A 24,157-nucleotide genomic window follows, 5' to 3' on the forward strand; every position below is an offset into this window, starting at 1 on the left:
ATACATGACGCTCATGTGTTAATTAAGTAATAATTTTGATTTTATTATTTTAAATCGTATAAAAAACTTGATTAAGAATACCCTTTGCAAATTAATTGCCTCAAACAATTCTTCAAATTGCTAAAAAAATAAAAATAAGTAGCAGACACATAAATAAAAATAAAAATTATACCACAAGAACAACTTATATCTTATTTTTATCATGCAATAATAATTATTTTTAAAATATTTTTTATTTAAAAATAAATTAATTTATTTAAATTTTTTTTAAATTATATTTTTTTAATATTTTTAAAACTATAATAAAAATTATTTTTTTAATAAAAAAATTTAATTTCTTTTTTATTAAAAGCGTTAGTAACACAATTTCAAACCGCACAGCAATTAGAATCAGAAGAGACCGTAAAAAACAAGTCACTCACCACTGCTTAGACGGAACTTGACAAACCTCGATAAGGTTTCAAACATCGGTCAATCAAATTCTTGCATAAACTAAAACACTCGCAATCCCGAAATGGCGAGGGATAGTTGTCTGGCTCGTATAACTGCTGGCGTTGCTGTTGGAGGTGCTATTGGTGGCGCCGGGGGTAAGTTCTCTCATCATAAACCCTAAAACATCTTCTTGTTCTAGTTTTTATCAATACCTGCGCGTCTTGTTATTGGGTGTGGTTCTTTAATGCTCCCTAAGTTGTTGTTATTTAAATTTCCAAAGTCCACCGATTTATCTTCTCATACAAACACACAAAATCCATAAACCACTTGTCCTATAAATTTACGACTTCCATTGTATTACGCCTTGATTTGGGAAAGGGGGATCGAGGGACTGTTTCTTGATTGTGAGTGCAAAAGTTGATCTTTGAATACCACTTTGTTCACTATTCTTTGGAATGCTTTGGTGAAAGAAATCCTGTACCACTTGATTTAGACTGGTTTTAGGAGTGCTGTAAAGGGCGTGATTTTAATGAAAAGACTGGGTCTAATACATCAAGACTTGAAATTTCAGGAGATGTGCAGATGGGGTTTATTTATAAGAAGGTATTAAATGGAAGTCACGAAATAGCTTGCAAAACGGGGACGCCCTTGATGATATTGCCGGGTGGCTAATAGTGGTGGATTTCTTGATTCTAAACTGAGAGGCTCCCGTGATCTTCAACTTAGAAGCTTAAGTTTAACTAAAATAGCAGGGTCTCTAGAAGTGTTTGTTTGATGGAATTGGAAAAATTATAGTTGGACTAGAGTTGGTTAAAGAGAATGGTGACCGAAGTCTGTTAATTGTACTGTACGGGGAAAGATTTATAAAGAAGCAACAAGTCCACACTGAACTTAAGAAGATTGCATAGAGAAATAAAACAGCTAGATTGTAGCTTAAGGGGCTGTTTGTTTTGCGTCAAATATTTTCCTGCGAAAACATTTTGTCATAAAATGAAATATTTTACTTTGTGGATGTGACATGGAAACAAGCTGGAAAATATTTTTCAGCAACACTGGAAATTGTTCAGATGATTATTGATACAGGAAAATCAATTATATTTATTACCAAAGATAATTTATCACAAATTAAACATATAAATTTTTTTGTTTGATGGATACGTAAAGGATTTTTACTTTTATTTGGATTGTAATAAACTATTTGTTTATGAAATTTTAGAACATTAGGTTGCCAGCTTAGCCAATGACAATCATGTGTTTAAAAATACATCACATAGGTTTTATAACCAATATATGCCCCATGAAAATAGAATGTTAAAATGCAATTTTATCATAATAGGAGATTTCATAGCCAAACACATGTCAATAAAAATAGATATACGAACAAAAGTTTACCATGACAACTACATGTCCAAAACCAGAAGAATAACTTGGTACATGTGAAAGTCATATTTCCATCTTAAACAAACATGCTTTAATTTTAAAATTTCATGGTGATAGGTAAGTTTGTAGCCAACAACTCAATGTAAACATTAAATAGAAAAACTGTTGGGTTATTGTAGCAATGACCTGCCTGCTGAGGGTAGCAATGTGGTCTAGGAACATGAACAAGGTTGTGGAAAACATAATATTCAAAATTCTAGCTTTAACTTCTTTGATGCAAGTTAAAAGTGTGTGCTTGTGCAGTTTACACAATGGAACTTTAACTATCTTGGTGTGTTCGTTTGCACATCATATCTAGCCATGACCATTGATTTTCTCATTGATATGCGAAAAAGAAACATTGGCTAGTGGACAATCTTAATAAGAAGGTTTCAATTCATACAAATCCAGTCTTATATATTCAATCTTTGGTTCACTGTTAAAACTATAGTTTGTTTTGCTTCAACTATCCATCTAATATGGTAATATATATGATTTCTGTGCAGGTGCTGTTTATGGAACATATGAGGCAGTAAGGTATAAGGTACATCATCTGACCTGATACCAAAATTCACACTTTAGAGTTTGGAGACACCTTATTAAATGCCTGCTCTTGACCATTCATTGTTCTTTACTGAAATAGAAATATGTACCCTGTTGTCTTCTTTTTCTTTTGATTTATAGTCTGAGTGAATGAAATATTTTATGTTACTTAATGTGTTGCATATTGTGGATTCTAACTTGGGGGCTAATTTGATTTATTTGCTTCTTAGCTATAGTATTGGGGGCTAATTTCGAGGTTTTGCCGTGCCCTGAAGTCTTCCCGATCAAAACTTAAGAGGAGAGGAGGCTGGTTTCCAAACGTCAAGTTGTCTTCTTATTCTCCCTCGAAGCCGCCAAACTGCGGTCTCCTTCAACACCGTCACTGCTTTAGTTTCTCTCTGTAACTTTCAAATTCAAACATCGCAACAGAGGGAAACCTTGTAGAAACCCCTCTCCACTACCAACAAGTAAACCCCATAAACATTCCCTGCACAAAATTTGATTTCTCTGTTGTTTAATGTTACTGAATTAGAGAGCTAATTATGGCATCAAAGCTGCTTAAACTCACTGCCTATGAGGCGAAAAACGAGCTTGAACTCTCACTAAAGCAAGCCTTTGAGGAGCTTGAACCAAAACTAAGACCCCCATTTCCATTAACAATACCAAGCCCTCAAGAATATTCCAGACTCAATCTTGCTATTCTTTATGGGGTTTTAACCGAACCCCATTTGGCTAAAACGCATATAAAGCATCTTCATGCTATTGTCACTGATGGGTATGCTTTGTTTGTTAGTTTGACTGTGAAAATTGTTAATGATTTGTATGGCAAGTTAGTTGATTCGGTGAAGGATCAATTGGTTTGGGTTGTTAAAGAAATGGTTGATGTTTTAGGAGTGGGATTTGATGGTTTCTTAGTGTGTTTGTTGAGGCAGATTGTTGGTGGGGATTTTAGTGATGGGAATTTGTGGTTGTGCTTTGAGTTGGTCTCCCTTTTTTCAAGCAAATGGGATTGTTTAGTAGAAGATGCGCCATTTGTTTTAACTAGTGCTTTGTATGTGTATCTACGAGTATTAGCTGATCATTGTAAGGTATTGACTGATGCTAAGATGGAATCGTTGAAAAGATTAGAGATTGAGTTTTGTGTCAAGATGTTGAGGGAGCAATTTAATTTGTGCATGAAGATTGGGAGGGACCTTATTAGATTGCTTCGAGATTTGGTTCATGTCCCTGAGTTTCGAGCTATATGGAATGATTTGGTGTTGAACCCAAGTGAATTTAGGACAGAAGGATTTTCAGATATTTCACAGTTGTACTGCTCTAGGACTTCTAGTCGGTATTTTTTGCTTCGAATTACTCCAGAGATGGAAACCCAATTGAGGTTTCTACTCATGCATGTGAAGTTTGGGAATCAGAGGCGATACCAAGTGTGGTTTGCCAAGAAGTTTCTTTTTGGACAAGAGAGAGAGACACTTGTAGTTGACATTATTCGCTTCATATGTTGTGCACACCACCCATCAAATGAAATTATTCAGTCAGACATTATACCAAGATGGGCTGTTATAGGTTGGCTTCTAAAATCTTGTAGAGAAAAATATGTTGAAGCTAATATGAAGCTGGCCTTATTTTATGACTGGCTTTTTTTTGATGAAAAAATTGACAACATAATGAACATTGAGCCTGCAATGCTATTAATGGTATGCTCAATACCAAAATATATAGATATAACTCATTCTCTTCTTGAATTTTTATTGTTTATTGCTGAAAACTATGAAGAGGACCGTAATTATGTCATTATAAGGGGTTTGTCATCAGCTATGAGGATGCTTGTTCAAAAAGGAGTGGTTCGGTCACTGGATATTCTGACTTCATGTGATGCACTTTCTCCTTTTCTAAGAGAGGGACTTAGGAAGTTAATATTGCGTTTGAATATTGAAAGTAATGAGTTGCAACCAGCCCATCTTCCTCCTCATTCTGTGTCACGTTCGAGTTTGCAAAATGTTTCTCATCTTGCCATAACAACACCAGCTCCGGAACAACAATCTGCAAAGATTGTGGAAGTAAGGCTTAGCAAAGAACCTGCTGGTTCTTCTATTCCCATTTCAGGTGACCTGTTTACTACTTCTTGCCCATCAAATGTTACCATTGAAAGTCAATTTGATGCTATTGAGAGCTTAGCACAAAATCTGGCAGAAGCTATGAAGAAGTCAAATAAAATGGGGCTTCAGATTTTGGAGGAAATACTTCTCTCATTTGTGAATCTTGATGGCCAAGCATCAAAATGTGGTTCAACTTTCCCTAAAACTTTATCTTCAAGAATTGCAGATCAATTTGAATCCGTTGGCAATCGATTATTTGCTCCTTTTGATGTCAGCATTAGTGTTCCTTCTTCTGACAGTGGAATTCAGTCGCCCACAATCTTAATTGCACGCTCCTTCATACTTTCTCAGCATGAACAGTTGCAAGAAATGCTTGTATTCTGGTCAAGGAATGGTTTTCATGTAGGAGCTCACTTACTATCTTATGCAACAAGGCTAGCTTATGAGGCATGTATATCAGATTCTTCAGGAAATGCAATCATCAACAATAATTTTTCTAAGATAAGTGACTCAGGGATGTCATTATTACTCTTTCATGTTGATGGGTATTTTTCTATTCTGAATGGAAGGAAACAAGATTTTCTCGAAGGCAGTGTTTCTACTTCTAAGATGGATAAGGAGTTAGTTAATATGTTGGTAAAAAATGCTTTTGCTGCATACAAATGTTTCCTTGAATGTTCAAGAACCATCCTGCATAAAGAAGATGATTTAGCTCTGTCAAAGCTATTCATTCTAGACATAACCTCTTGTTTTCTTTGTGAAAGAAAAAAGACAAAGTTCTTCTCCAGCATCTTCTGTCATCTTGCCGACTTATGTGCTGGCAACATTGATATCATCAGGTTCCTTGTGAGTCAGTTGGATCATGCTGATCTTCTTGAAATGCAGTTTGAAATTGGGCTGAAGAGATTCTTCGTGTTCGGGGAGAGCACTGAAGATATTTTTCACATAATGAAGAACTCTCTCAGCTGGGATCCTTCAGAGCAGCACAAGCTTTGGGGCTTGATCAGATCAGAGCTTGCTGTTTCTAAGGTTCAGCTGGAGAAGATCATTTTGAAATTTTTCTGCTCTACTGAGCTGGATGCAAATTCAAGTGCCATTGCTGTGGGAGGCCTTCTTACATTGTGCATTTGCCGTGCTCCCACACCTGAGCTTGTTGGGGCAATCATGTTGCTGCCTGATGATGTATTCCAGGACTTTGCTGCTACAGTTTTGGCATCATGGGTTGTCTCTAATGCCTCAAAGCTATTTGACAGCTTGACTAAATTTTCAGAGAAATTTGACAATGAGAATGGAAATGTTGCCGGTTCAGTTGGGATTGTGATAAACCATTCTGCAATTCTCTGGTTGTTGAATTATTTTAAATCACAGGGGATGAATGGCTCCAATATTTTAAGCACCTTTTCTGCAAGTATTTCTTGTGAAAAACCAGCATAGACATTGTGACTGAATTGGGTTATTAGTGATGGTTCTGCATTCAAATGGTAAGCTGCTGAGCCTCCAAAGTATTTGATATGGTGAAACTTGTAGTTTAAATTTAGATATGTTTTGGCAATAAGAAGTCGAATTGCTATATCAGTTTTTTCCTGCATAATATCATGTGTGCAAATACTATTATTTTTTAATTTCATTATTGGTGTGTTAATTCAGTAGGTCAAACCATACTGACTGAATTTGTAAACTAGATCATAGTTTAGCACATTTAACAATATTGCTTTCAACTGTTATTTTTTCTTGTCAAGATCTTTCTGCAATAACATTCAACTGCAAACAACTGGAAGCTGTCAAGTTCATATGTAACACAAGGACATGGGTTTATGAAACTTTTTGCATGGATAAGACTATCTTGCTGTTACGCTGCACTTCAAGACATCAGAATAACTGTAGAGTATATTGAATAGCTGATTAGTTTGTTGAAGTTCCTGGCAGGACGATCATAATAAATATGCTGATGCACAGCTCATTATAGAGTGCTTGCACAGAACTCTCTGTCATTTTTGTGCATTCAAGTTTTCTTCTGCTATTTTAGTTAGAAGTACAACAAACCACAAAAAGACAACTAAATTCAGTTAAACAATTCCTATCAGAAAATAATTTTGTTCACTGTGATTAACTTTCTGTTGCTTGACTAAAATTATTGAATTCTGACTTTATATGGATAAAAATAGTGAACTTGCATAGTCAATGAATTGTACAATCGAGTTGAGTAGCTTAGTATGTGATGTAGTCTCATGAAGTCCCTTTTTCTTCATGGCGCTCAAATCATCACCGAGATCAATAGCTCTGGGGTGTCTTATTATCCTTGCATCGTTATGATCCATTCTCTCCAATTATGCTCCGTTTGACCTTATTAATTAGCTAGAAAGAAAGTTGAATTTTCATTTCCCTTGTAAAATTTTTATAAGTTATAATTTCTGCTTCCCAGATGGCTGAGATAGCACATGTTGATGCAGTTTAGCCTGGCTTCATTCATGCATCTGAGAATCCTGAGTTTTCAGATGCAATGGATGCGAAAGGAATTATATTACTTGTCCCCCAGCTCATGAATAGCAGCACTCTGGGATAAGATTGGCTCATCCTTCCTGGCTCAAGCAGCAGATGTTCCTACGTGAGTCTCATTGTATTATCTCTCTCTGATGTGCTATAATTTTATTTTGTTTCGTTTTCAGAATCCTTCCATGTCAAAGATATTTAAATTCTATCTTTCAGGTGACATATATAGGAAAGCATGTGTACATACTACATATAAAAGAGGAAACAATTGCTAGTTGTAACTTGTTGAGTACCCTGCAATCGACAAGGCATCTTGGTTGGTGGTGGTAATGGCCTAATAAAGGTGTGCTTCATTCATGACTATACTGCAATATCTGATTTATGATTCAGCAATAGAATATCGTATGCTAAATCTCCTTGTAAACTCTTAATATATCTCTGGTATTGTTCAAAATCAAGGTTTATCATATCACCTATCAGGCCTCTTGAAATGTTACTCTCATACCTTATTTATATCACTAGCTGAACTAGTCCATGCTTTCTTTTGAAATTTCTAGGCTCATAATTATGAAGTCCGGTCATTGTTCAAGCAAAGTTCTACTGCCTTTCATTTTGAATAAAATTCTACTGTTACTGTTATTGGTGAAGTGTGGATCTTTTTTTGATTTGCTTGTGTGGATCTTATTTTGATTTGCTTTTTTGAATTTGTCAGAGAGTCAAGATATACAAGTCCACTTACACTGATCAATATGGAATGTAGCTCCATAGCTGTGATTGTAATGTTCCTCCTGCATGAAAAGGTGAGTTGGTTTCCTGGAGCCAAGCTTAAATTTGATGTTCCAACAATTTTCTATTTGGTTTTCTTATTTTTTTCGTCACTGTCATAGATTTCTTGGTACCAATGCGTAGCATCATCCCCAAGCGTTTCCTTGTAAGATCTGGTGGTCTGACAATGTTCAATTCTCATATTTGTTAAACAGATAATTGAGGAGGATGCCATTATTGTTATGCCACTGGAGACTGCCAAAAAGCTAGAGCAGGCAGAGCAAAGGTCTGCAAAATGTGAGTCATGAGGAGCAGCTACTGTAGAGTATTTTCTATAAGATAGACACTGGCAAGTACTGCGTTTTTTGATTGACCCTCAGTTACAGGTGTGTGAACCCTTTAAGAAGCAAGTTCAGGTGGGTGTCATACTCGTTAGCTGTTATTTCATGTGGCCTTTTGCATTAATTTCTGGTTTGAAATGTTTTAATCTAGAAACATACTTGAAAAGGACGTGTCAGCGTGGTTCTCACGAGCTTGTCTTCGTAGTCTAATGCATGGATAAACATAGAGGTAGTAGTTTCTTGCACCATTTTGCTCCTGTTCTTTTGAGTGAATTGACCTAATTGTTTGGTATTCCAATTGTTGGTCTTTTTTTCTGAAGATTTTTAAACAAATCCGGATGAAGGTGGAGCACCTTGTGACTGAGTGGATTGCTGAAATAAATTTGCCAGCAGTGTAGTTTGTCAGGGCACATTCCGCTGTTAGATTTTTTCCCTTCAGCTGGTTGTTTGATGGTTTGCAGAGAAGATGGATCCTCACCTCTGGGAGAAAGCGCATGGTCCTAATAATGAGTATCAAAGGTTGCTAATTGATCAGATTCACAAGTATTCCTTGCTCGGCAAGTATGGATTTTTAGATACCTGACCCAGCAGGATTCCAGATACTGACTCGTAGCTATGAACACACACACACACACCATTAGTAGATCATCACCTCCTCCTCCAGTTCTCTCGTTCGCCATTCAAATCTGTGTGTAATCACATTCATAAAAACACAAACAGACAATCAAATCGCCCTCGTAAAGAACTTTGTTAACGTTTGTGCCACTGGTATTTCTTTTTCCAAGCAAAAACAAAGTGTTGCGTTGATTGGAGAGGACGTGATTTTGCGTGGTTTGTCAGTTTTGTCTCAGACATGTAACGCATAGCTTTTTCTTCCCTTGATTGTTGTAGCTGAAATGTCTGAGGCAGAAAACGAATCCTAAATTCTTTGATTGTATAGTTATAATTTCTTCAAATTTCAAGAATATAAATAAATTTCGAGAAGATGGGTTTTTATTAATCAAGTAGCGCATTCATTATCCTTTCAAGTTAACAACTAGGTATGTAACCTGCAATCTATTTCAGGTTGGATAAAAACAAATATATTCTGCTGACACAAACACATTTAAAAAAAAAAATTCAATATCGAATAAAAAAAAATAAAAAAAAATAATGTAATTTATTAAACATGTACCTCCAGTCATTTGATTAGAGTAATAAATTTAGAAACATCTTGACTAAATTTTAATTAATCATATATTGAAAAATTAAATTAAAAAAAAATCAAACATACAAAAAAAATAATTAAAAAAATAGCAATTATATGTTAAAATAAAAAATTAAGCCCACTAGGAGTTAATTTGCCAAGCTTACAGATTAGATTATGAGATTAAAATAACTCAATAATAAATAAAATAAAATAAATCATAAAAATAATTTTAAAAACAAAAATGTTAAATGCTGAATCATGAGATGAAAAGGGTTGGTAATTTCATGATTGCACTGTACATAAAAGGGTAAATTAGTAATTTAACCATAAAAAATCTTAAAAAAAAAAACCTGGCAACCTATTTGATTGATTTCTTTTAAGGAAAGTGAAATGTATTTCACTGTTTAAAAAAAGTTGTAAATACATTTGTATCCCTATTGAAAGTGAGAATAACTATTGATCCACTAAAAAATATCATTTTACCTATAAGCTTAGTCTTCTCATGCTCTATATTTTTTTTTTATTATTATTATCAATAAAATATATAATTCATTTCAATTTTCTAAAGATTTTTTTTATTCGGGTGAAAGTTGAAACTATCATCCCTTGATGCAACATATATAGATGTTTTTTTTAATATATATATATATATATATATATATATATATATATATATATTAATTCGTTTAAGAAATTAGACTTTTTATTTATTTGGATTTTTTTATAAGGAATTATCACAGTCCTGACATTGGGTTAGTACTTGTAAGATCTATTTTTTTTCCTATCATATTGTTAAATAAAAAATGATCTATCATATTGTTAAAAAAAATAGTTTAAAAAACATAATTTTTATGAAATGGTTTCATAATTTATTTTAATTTATTTTTATGAAGTTATCGTGATCTTAAAACAATATGCCAACATTGGGTTTTATTCAGTTTTTTTTAAATATATATTTTCTTATCATATTATTAAATAAAAATAGTTAAAAAACTTAATTATTGAGAAATAGACTTCATGATTTAGTTTTTATAGGGTTATAGTAATCTCATAAAAACATCTAGGTATTGAGTTGATACTCTTTTTGCAAACATCTATTTTTTTTTATCATATAATTAAATAAAAATAATTATTTTAAAAAAGTTATTAAATTCAATGAAATTCATTACTCAAATTATAGGTTCGACATGTTAACATAGTTTGATATATGTTAATCCAACAAGTCATCATTGTAATATTTTTTGAATAAATATATCATCTTGAAAATATTTTTAAAGTTAAACTATATTTTTATAAGTTATTTGAAATTTTTTTAACCCTTCAAATCAACTTAATTGCATCAAAATAATTTTTATATAATTTAATTTAAAACTTGATTTTAACAGAAATTATAACCAAAATATTTTAGATTTGACCAGTGAAATTGTGTTTAATAACTCAATTAATAAACTTTCTTTCATCTTAATATTATATTTTTAGAGGAAAAAAAATTTTGGTCCGAGAATTATCTTAGTGTGTGTGTATACACACACTATTATCCTTGTGATGGTTTGGTTTCCACATGTTAGTAAACCGGGCATAAAGTCAAAGATCAGCCATGGATTAGATACGACGGGGAAGAAAAGCCTCCACATTATTTCTTCCACATAACCTCCATCTGAGCTAAATGATGTTTGAACTCTCCTTTCTTATCTTGTTTCTCACTTCCATTTCAGTCCTCATCTTCATTTGCTTCTTCCGCTCCACTTCTCATCCTCCAAGCAAAACCCCATGTCCAGAATCTTACCCTATAATAGGAAACCTCCCCGGCCTCCTCCGCAACCGCCACCGCTTCCACGACTGGGTCGCTGACATGCTCTCCAAAACCCCATCATCGACTCTCCAAGTCAACAACTGTCTCAACCTCTCCCATATCATCTGCACTGCCAACCCTGTCAATGTAGAGCACCTCCTTGTCACCAACTTCTCCAACTATATCAAAGGTTATCGTTATCTTGACTATCTCCAAGAACTCCTTGGCCATGGAATCTTTAACGTTGATGGTCACCTCTGGACTGTACAACGTAAGATTGCTAGCCATGAATTCAACACTAAATCTCTCAAACACTTCGTATCAGATATAGTCAAATCTGAACTGTCCAAAAGGCTCATGCCAGACTTATTTAAAGCATGTGATCACAACTTGATCATCGATATGCAAGAGGTGTTGCAAAAGTTCACTTTCACTAACATCTGCAAAGTTGCTTTGGGGATTGACCCTGAATCCATGTCAAATTTAACTTTTGTTGAGGCTTTTGATGATGCTGTGGAAATTGGGTTTTCAAGATTTAGGGCTCCACGACTTCCTGCGTTATGGAAGCTTCAAAGATCCTTGAATATAGGATCAGAGAAGAGACTTAAAGAAGCTGTTAAAGTGATTAATGAGTTTGCTTTGGCTGTAATAAAATCGAGACAAGAACAAGATGGCGGCAAGAATCAAGATTTATGTCGTTGAGTTCTGACATGGAATTTCAAGATCAAGAACATAAAAGGAAGTTCTTGAGAGACATAATCATAAGCTTTGTGCTTGCTGGCAAGGACTCAACTTCAACAGCTTTAACATGGTTTTTTTGGTTAATTGCTGGCAACCCTCATTGTGGGTCTTTGATTTACAATGAAATATCATCGGCCGCCCCGCTGCCTGCGACAGATTCAGGGACAGGGATTTTTAGCTACGAAGAGTTGAAGAATTTTCACTATTTGCACGCTGCTCTATCAGAGTCAATGAGGTTGTTTCCACCTGTGCCAATCAATTCAAGATCAACGGTGGAGGATGATATATTACCAGATGGGACCTATGTTAGGAAAGGGTGGTTTGCTGATTACTCTGCTTATGCAATGGGTAGGATGGAGAGAGTGTGGGGTCAGGATTGCAGGGAGTTTAAGCCTGAGAGGTGGGTAGATAGTGATGGAGTGTATCAACCGTTTGATCAATTTAGATATCCTGTGTTTCATTGCGGTCCCAGGATGTGTTTGGGGAAGCAAATGGCTTATATCCAAATGAAGGCAATAGCTGCAGCTGTGATGCATGAGTTTGAGATCTTGCCTGTTGATGGAGGCGCCACTGCAAATAAAATGATGAACCCGCCTTACAGATTAACCATGGTTCTCAAGATGAGAGGGGGCTTGCCTGTTAGGCTGAAGAAGAGAGTGACATCTCAACAATGAATCACAAGTCAACAAACGAGATTAACGAGCAACAGGTTGACTGATTTGTAACTCATGATTTTGATTTGCACTTCATAAATTGTTCTGTCTATGCTAAGATTTCTTGGAAGGTGTAATCAACTATTTGTTTCTGCATGAACCAATTGGTAAACAAAACAAAGGATTTTATAATTTGAAAATTATTTTTCACGTCATTATATTATATTGATCAAAAGGATTCAAAACATGAAACACCTTTTGGTCTAGAATACAGTTTCAAAAGGCATCTTAGATGGTGGTAAACATGAACTAATCTGCTTGCTTGCAGTCATTTAAGGCTATTTCACTGATGCAATGGGCTGTGATTTGTGAAGAACTATAACAAGATGGTAGCTAGTAAGCAGCAGCGACAAGAATTGATGCGAAGAAGAAGACCGTGTGCAATAACATAAATTAAGAGAGCTTCTTTAACCATCTGGCCTTATTGCACACTACAATACCAGCAAACCCACCCTGATTAAACATATATTAAGATGCAAATAAAGAACATCCTACCATGTTTTTATTTCCCTGAAATGTGAGTTTCAGAATACTAGATTAACTTTCTTTGAAACTGAACAAGGTAAAGTTTCGGAGCTACTGGGTTAAGGAACTGGGATTCAATCCACGGCTTGGCTGTGAATGCAGGCAAAGCACCGACGACCTTTCAAAATGCATTCTTTAATCGTAACCAAAAAATAAAAAACTTGCATTCTTTAAGGATTTTCCATGGCCAAAGAATTAAAGATACCTTAGCTAAATGGCTCATATCCTAAACCCATTTCTGTGTTCGAATGGTACAGGCTCTACTACTGGCTCTAGTTACCAACATCAATTTTCAACAAAAAAGAAAAAAGAAAAAAAAAACTGTCAAATATTGAAATAAAGTTAAAGCCACTCTCGGCCCCAAATCAATGATATATAATATATACACTGTAATTGTTAATTATCCAGCAAAAAGAGGTTCCTCAAACAAGTCAGTCTATTTTTGGTGAAGGTGGTTATCCGGGTCCTCGGTTTGCTAAAGTCACTACCAGACACCAGCAACAAAACCTATCATTTCCCTCTCAGTCACCTATTGTAAATGATAACTATAATAAAAACTGAAGAGAATACCTGAGAATGAAATGGTGTTACTGGCAGAGCACTTGCAGCAAAGACAAGCAAGAGACACAAAAACAAGCAAAATTCAAATGCCATCTCTCTCTGTCTCATTGATGCTGAAACTCGTGACTGCAAAGCTCACCATGCTCCCTAAACAAAGGTGTATAAATTAACCCCCCCTCTATGTACGCCGATGATGGTGAAAAATATGGGCACAGTTCTACATCCTCATCCAAAAGGGAGAAATTATTATAACCTTTTACTTAAAAGCACAAATCTAAACATACTTGAAAGCACAATCTAAACATACTTGAAAGTTCAAAATCATCTGTTAATCCACGGTAACTCCCCCTAACATGCCCAATTCAAACAAGGTGCGAAGATCTTTATGCCTATGCAAGGCAGAACAAGACATGAAATCACCTGTTGACCATTTCATAGGTCCACTAATCTCAGCTTCTACCAGCATGGTTTAACTTTCATTTCATTCAAAGCAATGGAACAAGAAGAATCAACCTGCTATTCTTAACAGTTTGAAAACTAAAATAACATTCCATGAGTAAATGGAAATATAATGCAAAATCAAAACCATCTTTATAACAAAAGCATCAACAGTCGTTATTATATTAGATCACAAAACTACCATCTGGCACACAGTAGGTGATGTAAAGGAAGAGACTACTGCTTTGCATTATTTATGCAACTAAGATTAGCTAAGCAGTTGCTACTTCCTTGATAAAATTTTATGGCTTTGATTATCTCCATAGAGGTATACAAGCAAGAAGATCTTTCAAACAGCTAGCCTGCAAGAAGCAGGGTAAAAGAAAAAAATCTAGGAAAAATAGAATGAAAGCACACTAGTGAACATAAGATGTAACAAATGTCTATAATATTTGGAACATCTAACACAAATCAGAAAGTTCAAGAAAATTCAACATGTTTTCAAATAGTGGATGCTATGAAAATAAAAATACTCAGAGTAAGCAAAAACTTCCTCAACTCAAAACACATGATCACTGAAATCCCCCTAAGCAGCTATAATATAAATTAGGGCAATGGAAATGTCAATCAGGCTGGAAATATCTCGAAACAGCTGAATACTTGTATTTGGCCAAAAATTCTCAAATATTTTATCGTCCATTTTAGCCAGATGATCTAAGCACTAGTAATAATAACCAAATGAAGTAATGGCTTGTTATGCTCTGTGTGCTAGTTGATTTTCCAACAACTTGGAATGAGGATTTCCAGGTCGTATTATCACTTACAAGAAATCTTCAGCAGGAAACGGAAAAATTTCCTCAAGTTGGGGAAGAGATAAGAAGAAGAAAGAATAAGTGAGGGAATTAAAGAATCAAGCGCCAGCTTGTGACATGGATCCTAAAATTATGACGAGCTGGAAATGTCCCAAGGGACTTGTCTGCATAAAAATATCTAAACGTTGTCTTCACAAACAATTTCATATAATGTTAATGAAATAAATATTCCGAGGGTTAGCTTAGGTGGTAAGGGAGGTGGGGGGATTGGATATGAATTCTATCTTGAAAAAGTGCTGCCTATTTTACAAAAACGGAAAAAAAGTGGCAATAAATACAACATAGTGATATTGAGAGACAAACAAACAAGAGTACGCAATAGTGCTTCTATGCTTAGATCATATAATATATTATTTGAACTTGTCAATATGCCCTTAGTTGATTGCAGCAAATTAAAATCCGACAATTACAAAATCAACATTCGTCTAAGAAAAGATAAAAAGAGAATGACAAGAAGGAGATTCAGAATTCAACTTCTAACAAGATATGATAAGATGGAGAGAAAAAATGCACAAATATTTACAGATACCCTTGATTCTTCCAAGGAATAAAAATGATACCATAAATGGATTTGACAACCAATAATTTGTACCATGAACTGATATCCAAAAGCTCAAGAGAAATTCGTACTTTAGGTGTCTAGACATTCAGCGGTAGTGCTTGAGCCAAGATGGTGGTGGCCAAAAAAGCTTTGAACAACTTGAGAACTTGGATAACTTCCTAGAAATACCATCCTCAAAATCAAAAATGCCAGCCATGGGCCCTGGGCCGTCACTACCAGATCCCATAAACAAGTAATTAAGAAAACAAATACAATTCCCTTTCCACCAAGCAAAATCATTAGCCCAAACAAAGAAAGAACAACCATCACCAAGAAACAATACAGCATCTTTCAATCCATCCATCTCAACCCAATCACACTCCACTTCATTCATCTTGTAAATTTTAAATTTGATGTGATAATCATCTTCATCATCCGACTCCGACCAATAAAAAAGATCTTCATGGTACTTCTCAATTAAAAACAAATCTGAGAACCACTTAACCAGGTACTTAAACTTATCACCGTGTCCAAACCCAGACCGTGGTTTTGCTGGAGCAACTTCCATGATCTCAAACGAAGCTTTCGCTGGATCAATACTAATTGTCAATCCATTGACGTCAATAGCAAAAAACTTCCCATTACTATAAGCAACACTATCATATACATATCCTTCTAGAATATCATTCACACTACTCCATTTATCGTCTCCCATTCTCCACAAAGCCAGCTTTCCACCATTATATATCACCATAACAACAAAACCATCATCATCAATTTTGTCAAAACTCGTAGAAACAGCAACTTGCTTGATAGAAATACACGACTTCATTTCATTAACAAAGATGGAAGGATAAGGGGTTTTACCTTGCTCAACAAACTCAACATAATACCCTTTGCTTATCTCCTTAACTCTGTAATCCAATAAGTTCAAAACTTTAGGCAAACGATCTAAGCCAGCAAGTGGGTGTCGAGTAAGGGGGTCTTTGAGAATAACATTCCCAGATTCTGACTCTTGAATTTTGATAAGCCAAGTCCTTTTTGGGTCTCTGTTGATGGGTTCGAGAGAGTAACTGAAGGACTCACTAAGTGCAAAGTGGCCATGGCGGTTAGGATTGAGGTTAGGGTTATTGGGGTCAATGGGAAAAGGAAGTTTGACGAGGGGAGCTTTGGGAGGGAGAGGAAGAGAGGAACGCCATGAGTTGCAAACAGCACGGAGACTAAGCAAATCAATGCGAGTGCCGAGGATGCTGGCGATATTGAACAAAAGATCACTTGGAAGAGATGACCATTGGGGTGGTGAGGTTGAATCCATATCTCTGTTGCTTTTTTGTTTTTCTTGAGAGAGAGAGACAGAGAGCAAGAGATTGTGAAAAGGGGAGGGGATACAAAGGTACTGGATTCTTGAAAATGAGTTTCAGCCATTGAAAGCTATTTCTATTTGGAAAATTCAGCTATATTCGTAATAAAAGAATGAGAGAGCAGATGATTTTATTATACCCTCCTCGTTAGGCATATTCATGCATTGGTTCAGTTCGGTTTAAATTATAAAAACCAACCAAATTAAATAACTCAAATTTTTGAAAATTTAAACTAAACCGAACTGAATTCTAGTTCAAACTGAACCAATCGGTTCAGTTAAATTTAATTTTTTTTTTTTGCTATAAAACCAGAAAATCTAATCATACCATTAAATAGACTTTTTTGATTTTTTTTTTAAATTGACTTACATTAAATTGGGCTTTTAAATTTATAATTTTTTTAATTTAACTTTCCTTATTAACCTTAAATATATATCAGTATATTAACAATAAATTTGAAATACTTCAAATCTTGCTATCTTTAATATACAAAGAAATAGGAGTCCGTAGTATTTGTTCCAGTAAAATCATATTTTAAAAAAATATTTTTTATTTAAATTTATTTTTTTAAAATTATTTTAATGAACTAATATTAAAAATAAATTTTAAAGATTGAAAAAATATATTATTTTTAATATATTGTTTAAATAAAAATACTTTAAAAAATTACAACGAAATATTATCTAAAACTCAAAAAAGAAAAGTTTTCTTATAGCCTCTTTGTTGATAAAAAAAAAAAGTATTTTTTTATTATACCTCTTTTCTCACAACAATATTTATGTAATGTTTTTTTTTTTCCAATTCATTGTTTTTTTTTTAATTTTAATTTTATTATTCAATATTAAATTTATTAGGAATTGATATGCGAATTGATAAATTGACCTAAATCAATTCAATATGTTGTTATTTCAATATTTATTAAAACAATTATTATCCTATATATTTATCTAGAGTCATATTATGTTCTTATCGGTTATTTAAATTGTTTTTGGACCCGCTAATATAACTGAGTCACATTAAATCAATTCTCACAATTTTTATATTTTTACTAAAAACAATTAGCAACACCTAGATATTTTTTTTATTAAAAAACAATTGATCCAACTTACAGCATATTGCAGACTAATTTAACATATCACTAAAACTTTATATATATAAAGCTCAAGGATTAGAAAGTTTAAGCATACCCTCTCTAACATGAAACTATTCACTATGTAAAGATTTTATAGTAAAATACTATTTACTCAAATAGTGTTTTTTATATATTTTTTTTTTTCAATCATCTTTTAATATTAAGTTCATTAGAGGATTCAATTTCATTAAAAAAATATTAATTTATTTTTTATGAGCTTATTTCAAACTCATTACCTAAACCGTGAGTTTAACGAATTAACTCGGTTAACTATAGTTTTTTTTTTTAATTGAATTTTTTTTAATTTTTTTTTCAACATTTTATTTTTCTATTGGATTAGCCCTCAATATTTTTTTTTTTTATTTCACTCCTACTATTGTTAATCTAAAAATAATATATCATATTACAAATGATTTTCAATTTAACCCCCAATGATTTTCTAATCTTTTAAGTTCGGTCTTAATTCTTTTAATTTTAATTTCATTTTTTAGGATCATTTTTTTTTTTTCAAATTTCATCTTCATTGGGTTTTTCCTATTAGATTTTAGCCTTATTTTTTTATTATTTTATAAGTTATTTTATTAATATTTTTTCAACAATTACATCCTTCAAAATCAAATTGGATGACATTTAAGCCTTTTGATTAAATTCAAGTCCATGATTTAATAAATTATAGGTTTTTTAGATTAGACTATGTTTAGAAGGTTCATTTGAGTTTACTTGGTTTTTTTTTTTTTTTTTAAGTTGTGGTTTCTCTTTCTTTTTTTTTTTCTTTTTTTTTTTTAAAGTTTTACTCTCTTATTTTTTGGTGGTTTTTCTTTAATTAGGTCAGCATTGAGTTATTTGATAATCTGAATAGGTTCAGGTGTGCTTTTTATTTTTTATTTTTTTGCCATTTTATTTGTTGTTGTTGTTTTTTTTCATATTATTTAATTTACCATTTGAACCAATGAGTTTAGAATTGAATTTTTTTTTTTTTTTTTAACTTATCACATATTTTACATAAAAGAAATCCGAATTGAATTTTTTTGTTGTTGCTGGCCGTGATAAATTGAAAACAATATATCTAATATGCACCATGACTATAATCTCGCTAATTTTTCATTGCTCGGGTTACAAGTTTGACAGGTTAACCCGAATTGAATTGTATTATTTTTTTTGGTCTTTTTTGAATTGATTTTTTTTCCAGTTTTATCAGTCAGCATTGAGTTTATTAAAAATTATATTTCATAATTTGTTTTGATTTGATTTATATAGGGTTATCATTATCTTGTGACTTGATATACAGATTGACAAATTGACTTAAATCAATCCAATATTTTATCATTTTAATTTTTATTAAAACAATTATTATCCTATATATTTATCTCGAGTCATACTATGTTCTTACTGGTCATTCAAGTTGTTTTTGGACCCGCCAATATGACTGTATTTATTTTTTTTACTAAAAAAAATTAGCAATACCTGGATATTTTTTTTATATTAAAAAAAAATTAATCCAACTTGGAGCATATCTAACATAACACTAATTATATATATATATATATGGTGGATATTAATCCAACTATTTAAAGTAATAGCATTAAATCATCGATGTTTCAAGGATGAGAAAGTTTAGAGATACCTCTCCTCAAATGATACTATTCACTTGAATGGTGTATGTAAAGAGCTTATAGTAAAATACTATTCACTTTAAATAGTGTTTTTTATATTTTTTTTTTAATTTCAGTTACATCTTTTAATATTAAGTTCATCAAGGGATTAGGTTTCATAAAAATAAAATATTTTTTATAAAGTTATCTCAAACTCATTAATTTCTTTTCTAATCTTTTAAGTTTGGTCTTAATTCTTTTAATTTTAATTTCTGTTTCTGGGATCATTTTTTTTCCCAATATCATCTTCATTAGGTGTTTTCCTATTAGATTTTATCCTTATTTTTTTGTTTTTTTTATTTTGAAATTTTTTTTTGTTAATATTTTTTCAATGATTCCATTTTTTAAAATTAAATTGGATGACATTTAAACTTTTTGATTAAATTCAAGTCCATGATTTAACAAGTTACAAATTTTTTAGATTAGACTATGTTTAAAAGTTCATCCGAGTTTACTTGATTTTTCCTTCTTTTTTTTTTTAAGTTCAGGTTTGTCTCTCTTTTTTATTTTTTGAAGTTTTACTCTATGTTTTTGCGATTTTTCTTTAATTAAGTTAGCATTGAGTTATTTGATAATCCAAATAGGTTTGGATATGATTTTTTTATTTTTTTGTCATTTTATTTCTTATTGTTTTTTTTTTTCGTATTATTTAATTTACTATTTGAATCAATAACTCTAGAATTGATTTTTTTTTAACTTATCACTTATTTTGCATCAAAAAAATTGTTGCCCGTGATAAAGTGCAAACAACATATCTAATATGCACTATGACTATAATCTCACTAATTTTTCTACATCTTCACCTTTAACAACCACTTATTACTGAATTCTATCTGTTACGTTCATAGTATAAAAGGGTTCATTTTAATATCTCCAGCTGACAATCATGCATTGTCCGGGTTTTTAATTTTAAGTTTTCTAAAACAAAATCCCCCCTCCACCTATCTTCCTTTATATGGATTTTAAAAAAAAAAAAAAAAAACCCTTTCATCTATAAAAAAATCAAAATTTTACAAAGACAAATTCTAACAACAAAAACTAACGGTTGAGTTGATACGAGATTTTATCAATCGAATCTTCCATTAAAAAAATTTAATTGAAGCGTACAAATAACGTCATGTGTATACTTTCAGTTTACTGTTTTTAGAGGTAATAAATTATATATTCAAATAAAAATTGAAGGTAAAGAGAAAATTAAATGCTAGCCTTTTGTTACAGTTTAAATTAAGAGAAAAAAAATTATATAGAAACTAAATTGATATTAACATAACAAAACAAAACTAGAGCGTATTATTGAAACAATTTCATACTATACAATAAACTAATCTAATTAAATTGAACTATTAAAAATAATTTTTATTTGGTAAACATAAATACGGAACTTATTAAGAAAATAAATAAAATCTTTATATAAAAATTAAACATAAATGATAAAGAAAGAAAACTAAATTTGGGCAAGGGTTTGCACAACAGGGCAAGGACTCATTAATTGGACATTGGTTGACGCGGTCGTGTTTGGTCAAGCAAAGGAGACCCGAAAAAGAGGAGGGCGGCTCAAATTAGTTCCTTGACAATGAACTAATTCTCATCAATCTTATTAATTTGATCCCCAAAGTATCATTAATACTTCAATTGGATCCTACTTACAAAATCTACCTGGTTCTTAATGACAAATGCGAAACTCTCCTCAGAAAACATCAAATTTGCTACGTAATATATGCAATTGAGTCAGAAAGCTATGTTAAAATAGAGAGTTAGAGACTCAGTTGATAGATAATGAAGAGATGAGGGACTTACATGGATATTTCCCCATAGGAAAAAAGGAAGAAGAAGCTGTGCAATGTAACGTAAGTCTATTTATGAAAAATGAATGTTTGCATGAGTTTTCATTCCGTTTATTCTTCATGACAGTTAATTTGTGAAACTGTACCATCATTAAAGAGCAAGGCTTGGCCTCTATAAATATGAAAAATCGAGAGAGAAGGAAAACCAAGCAATACATTGTTTTTTGAAAATGGCCACAGTTGTTGCTCCCAAAGACTTTTCTCCCGTTGAAGATGCAGAAACAATCAAGAAGGCTTGTCTAGGTATGGTTCCTCCCTCCTTCTAATCCTCCTTCTTATATAAACGAGCTTAGATCGTTAGAAATGGAATTGAGTTGGCGTTTCTCCAGCAACTTTTTGAAATTATCACAACTTATTAATAATCAAAATCAATTCTGGTTAATTGGGCCTTTTAATGTTCCTTTCTGTTGCTAATCTTACATCCATGCGTGAATGATTGAAAGTCCATGCAAATCATAGCATTAAATCATCGATGTTTCAGGAATGGGAACCGATGAGAAAGCCATAATATCAGTGCTGGGGAATCGAAATTCGTTTCAGAGGAAACTTATCAGGCTAGCTTATGAAGAGATATACCATGAGGATCTAATTCATCAACTTAAATCTGAGATCTCCGGAGATTTTGAGGTTAATTTCTTAATGTTCACCTCATTTACTTGCATGGATTTTTATCTATCATTACATGGATGACATTCTTGATCGTTAAAATCTTTTGTGGACAATAAAATAGAGAGCAATGAGCCACTGGACCTTGGAGCCAGCTGACAGAGATGCTGTCCTTGCCAACGCGGCTTTGAAGAAATCAAAACCTGATTACAGAGTAATTGTTGAAATTGCATGTGTCGGATCACCGGAAGATCTCTTGGCAGTGAAGCGTGCCTACCGGTTTCGTTACAGGCATTCCCTCGAAGAAGATGTGGCCCTTCATACCAAGGGTGACATTCGAAAAGTATACATCTAGACTTCTATAAAGCATTTCTTGTTCTTTTTTTATTAATTATTCGCATGCCCTAGCTAGTTAACACTTTAAGGGTTGGGATTATATTTGAAGTAAACCACTGAAATTAATAACTTCAGAACTAGACAAGAAATATTGTTGCATGAAAAATTAAGAAATAAAAAAAAACAATCTCGATAGAGAAGCCAAAGAGATTTGCAATTATGAATAGAACTATTCATGGGCATTGATTTGTTGCTTAATGGATCACCACGCAGGTCTTGGTTGCTCTCGTAAGCGCCTATAGATATGATGGCGATGAAGTTGACGAAGATTTGGCGATTTCTGAAGCTGGTCTTCTCCATGATGATGTATATGGAAAGGCTTTTAACCATGATGAATTGGTTAGGGTATTGACTACAAGGAGCAAGGCACAGCTCAATGCAACTTTCAATCGTTACCAAGACATCCATGGAAAATCCATTTCCAAGGTATAATTAATTCAAGAATATCACATGCTTTATATTCTCTACAATTACTTGATTTAATTGATTGGAGAAAATGAAAGAAACATCTGATTAAGAAATTAGCACATCATCCAATTCGTCTGCTATATATTTTGGCTGTTAGGGGCTGCTGGGAGACCCCATTGATGAATATCTAGGTGCCTTGCGAACTGCAGTCCGGTGCATTCGAGATCCAAGAAAGTACTTTGTTAAGGTATGGTATTCTACAAGATCATGAAGATCTTAAATGATACTCGCAATTCATTTGATGTTATACACAGCAAAACTGCACCGGCCTTTATACACTATTCGACACGGTTAATTCACCGGTATCTGTGCACATGCAGGTCTTGCGAAGGGCCATCCATAAAGAGGACACCGATGAAGATGCTCTTAGTCGTGTGATCGTCACGCGTGCAGAGAAAGATTTGAAGGAGATCAAGGAGCTCTACCTGAAGAGAAACAACGTCTCTCTCGAACAAGCAGTAGCAGCAGACACGCATGGAGAATACAAGGAATTCCTTCTGACCTTACTGGGGAATGAGAAGAATTGATCAGCTCTAAACCACACATACAAAATGATGCGTTGTGTTGGCATCATCTGTATGGTCAAGAAGCTGCATTTCATTGGAATTTTTGGTCATCTTCATCCAGTCAAGCTTCAAATAATGAGAGCTTTATTCTTGTTCTCTTTGATTCAGAATTGTTGAGCAATTATAGTTTCTTTAGTTTTGGTTGTACGAGACTCCGTCTCCCTTGTCGTGTCTTCGCTTATTATTGCCATGACTTTGTTCTGGTTCTGTGCCTTTCTTTAGTCAATCTTAATTAATAATATCAAATCAATTTCAAATATTAGTTAATCGTCTAACCGAAGTTCCTTGCTCTGTCTCGGCAAATCCTCCAAGACTAACTTCTCCATTAATTAATTGGGCTGTTATGATTTTCATATATAGCAGAGCACAAAGGGAATCAAAACCCCCTGCTCACCCAAACGGCAAGGCATAGAGAAGGTTTTGGTCATTGTCGAGGTCAGTTGTCAACCACGGCAGTAATTACTCGGTGAGTCACAACTCAGTGAGTAATAAATAATTAAAAGCTAACCTGATTTCCACTTGTTGTTATTGTTATTGTTTTTTTTTTTTTTTGTTAGAAAAGAACTGATATCATTAATGTTTCATTTTTTTTTTCAGTTATTAAAATAAATAGATATTAAAATTGATAGATAAAAAAGTTAAAAGAAAATGAGATTTTAAAAAAACTAATTTTA

At 33.1% G+C, this 24,157-nt stretch overlaps 3 protein-coding genes and 1 pseudogene across 17 annotated transcripts; 3 read left to right on the plus strand and 1 right to left on the minus strand.

Annotated features, from left to right (window-relative positions):
* The first annotated feature begins 369 nt into the window (after positions 1 to 369).
* Positions 370 to 9,086, plus strand: LOC118055515 (uncharacterized). 15 transcript variants are annotated; one of them, XM_073411092.1, is made up of 9 exons: positions 370 to 587; positions 2,116 to 2,240; positions 2,358 to 2,395; positions 2,625 to 5,971; positions 6,913 to 7,095; positions 7,197 to 7,323; positions 7,693 to 7,780; positions 7,961 to 8,315; positions 8,407 to 9,086. In XM_073411092.1, exon 4 carries the CDS (start codon positions 2,937 to 2,939, stop codon positions 5,922 to 5,924), a length of 2,988 nt encoding a protein of 995 aa, XP_073267193.1. In that variant the 5' UTR covers positions 370 to 587; positions 2,116 to 2,240; positions 2,358 to 2,395; positions 2,625 to 2,936; the 3' UTR covers positions 5,925 to 5,971; positions 6,913 to 7,095; positions 7,197 to 7,323; positions 7,693 to 7,780; positions 7,961 to 8,315; positions 8,407 to 9,086. The 15 variants fall into 15 exon arrangements, with proteins under 15 accessions (XP_073267193.1, XP_073267198.1, XP_034923319.1 ...); XM_073411097.1 differs by having other exon boundaries at positions 2,631 to 5,971; XM_035067428.2 differs by lacking the exon at positions 2,116 to 2,240 and having other exon boundaries at positions 7,961 to 8,161; positions 8,238 to 8,318.
* Positions 9,087 to 10,851: 1,765 nt separating this feature from the next.
* On the plus strand, positions 10,852 to 12,676 carry LOC118055517 (cytochrome P450 CYP94D108-like; annotated as a pseudogene).
* Positions 12,677 to 15,323: 2,647 nt separating this feature from the next.
* Positions 15,324 to 16,918, minus strand: LOC118055518 (F-box protein SKIP23). The gene has a single exon (XM_035067438.2). The coding sequence runs from the start codon at positions 16,771 to 16,773 to the stop codon at positions 15,565 to 15,567; it is 1,209 nt and encodes a 402-aa protein (XP_034923329.1). The 5' UTR covers positions 16,774 to 16,918; the 3' UTR covers positions 15,324 to 15,564.
* A 4,699-nt stretch (positions 16,919 to 21,617) lies between these two features.
* LOC118055610 (annexin D8) lies at positions 21,618 to 23,688 on the plus strand. The gene is made up of 6 exons (XM_035067565.1): positions 21,618 to 21,690; positions 21,929 to 22,074; positions 22,178 to 22,396; positions 22,663 to 22,875; positions 23,015 to 23,104; positions 23,238 to 23,688. The coding sequence occupies exons 1-6, from the start codon at positions 21,618 to 21,620 to the stop codon at positions 23,442 to 23,444; spliced, it is 948 nt and encodes a 315-aa protein (XP_034923456.1). The 3' UTR covers positions 23,445 to 23,688.
* The last annotated feature ends 469 nt before the right edge of the window (positions 23,689 to 24,157 follow it).

This window comes from Populus alba, chromosome 1, assembly GCF_005239225.2.
Source record: "Populus alba chromosome 1, ASM523922v2, whole genome shotgun sequence".
In the NCBI taxonomy this organism is placed as follows: Eukaryota; Viridiplantae; Streptophyta; class Magnoliopsida; order Malpighiales; family Salicaceae; genus Populus; species Populus alba.

What these genes read in the sequence shown, in the direction of transcription:
- LOC118055610 (XM_035067565.1), top strand. Translation starts at nt 21,618, where the DNA reads ATGGCCACAGTTGTTGCTCCCAAAGACTTTTCTCCCGTTGAAGATGCA. An exon ending in AATCAAGAAGGCTTGTCTAG is followed by an intron (nt 21,691 to 21,928) that starts GTATGGTTCCTC and finishes TCGATGTTTCAG; the next exon opens with GAATGGGAACCGATGAGAAA. An exon ending in CCAAGGGTGACATTCGAAAA is followed by an intron (nt 22,397 to 22,662) that starts GTATACATCTAG and finishes ATCACCACGCAG; the next exon opens with GTCTTGGTTGCTCTCGTAAG.
- LOC118055515 (XM_073411092.1), top strand. Translation starts at nt 2,937, where the DNA reads ATGGCATCAAAGCTGCTTAAACTCACTGCCTATGAGGCGAAAAACGAG.
- LOC118055518 (XM_035067438.2), bottom strand. Translation starts at nt 16,773, where the DNA reads ATGGATTCAACCTCACCACCCCAATGGTCATCTCTTCCAAGTGATCTT.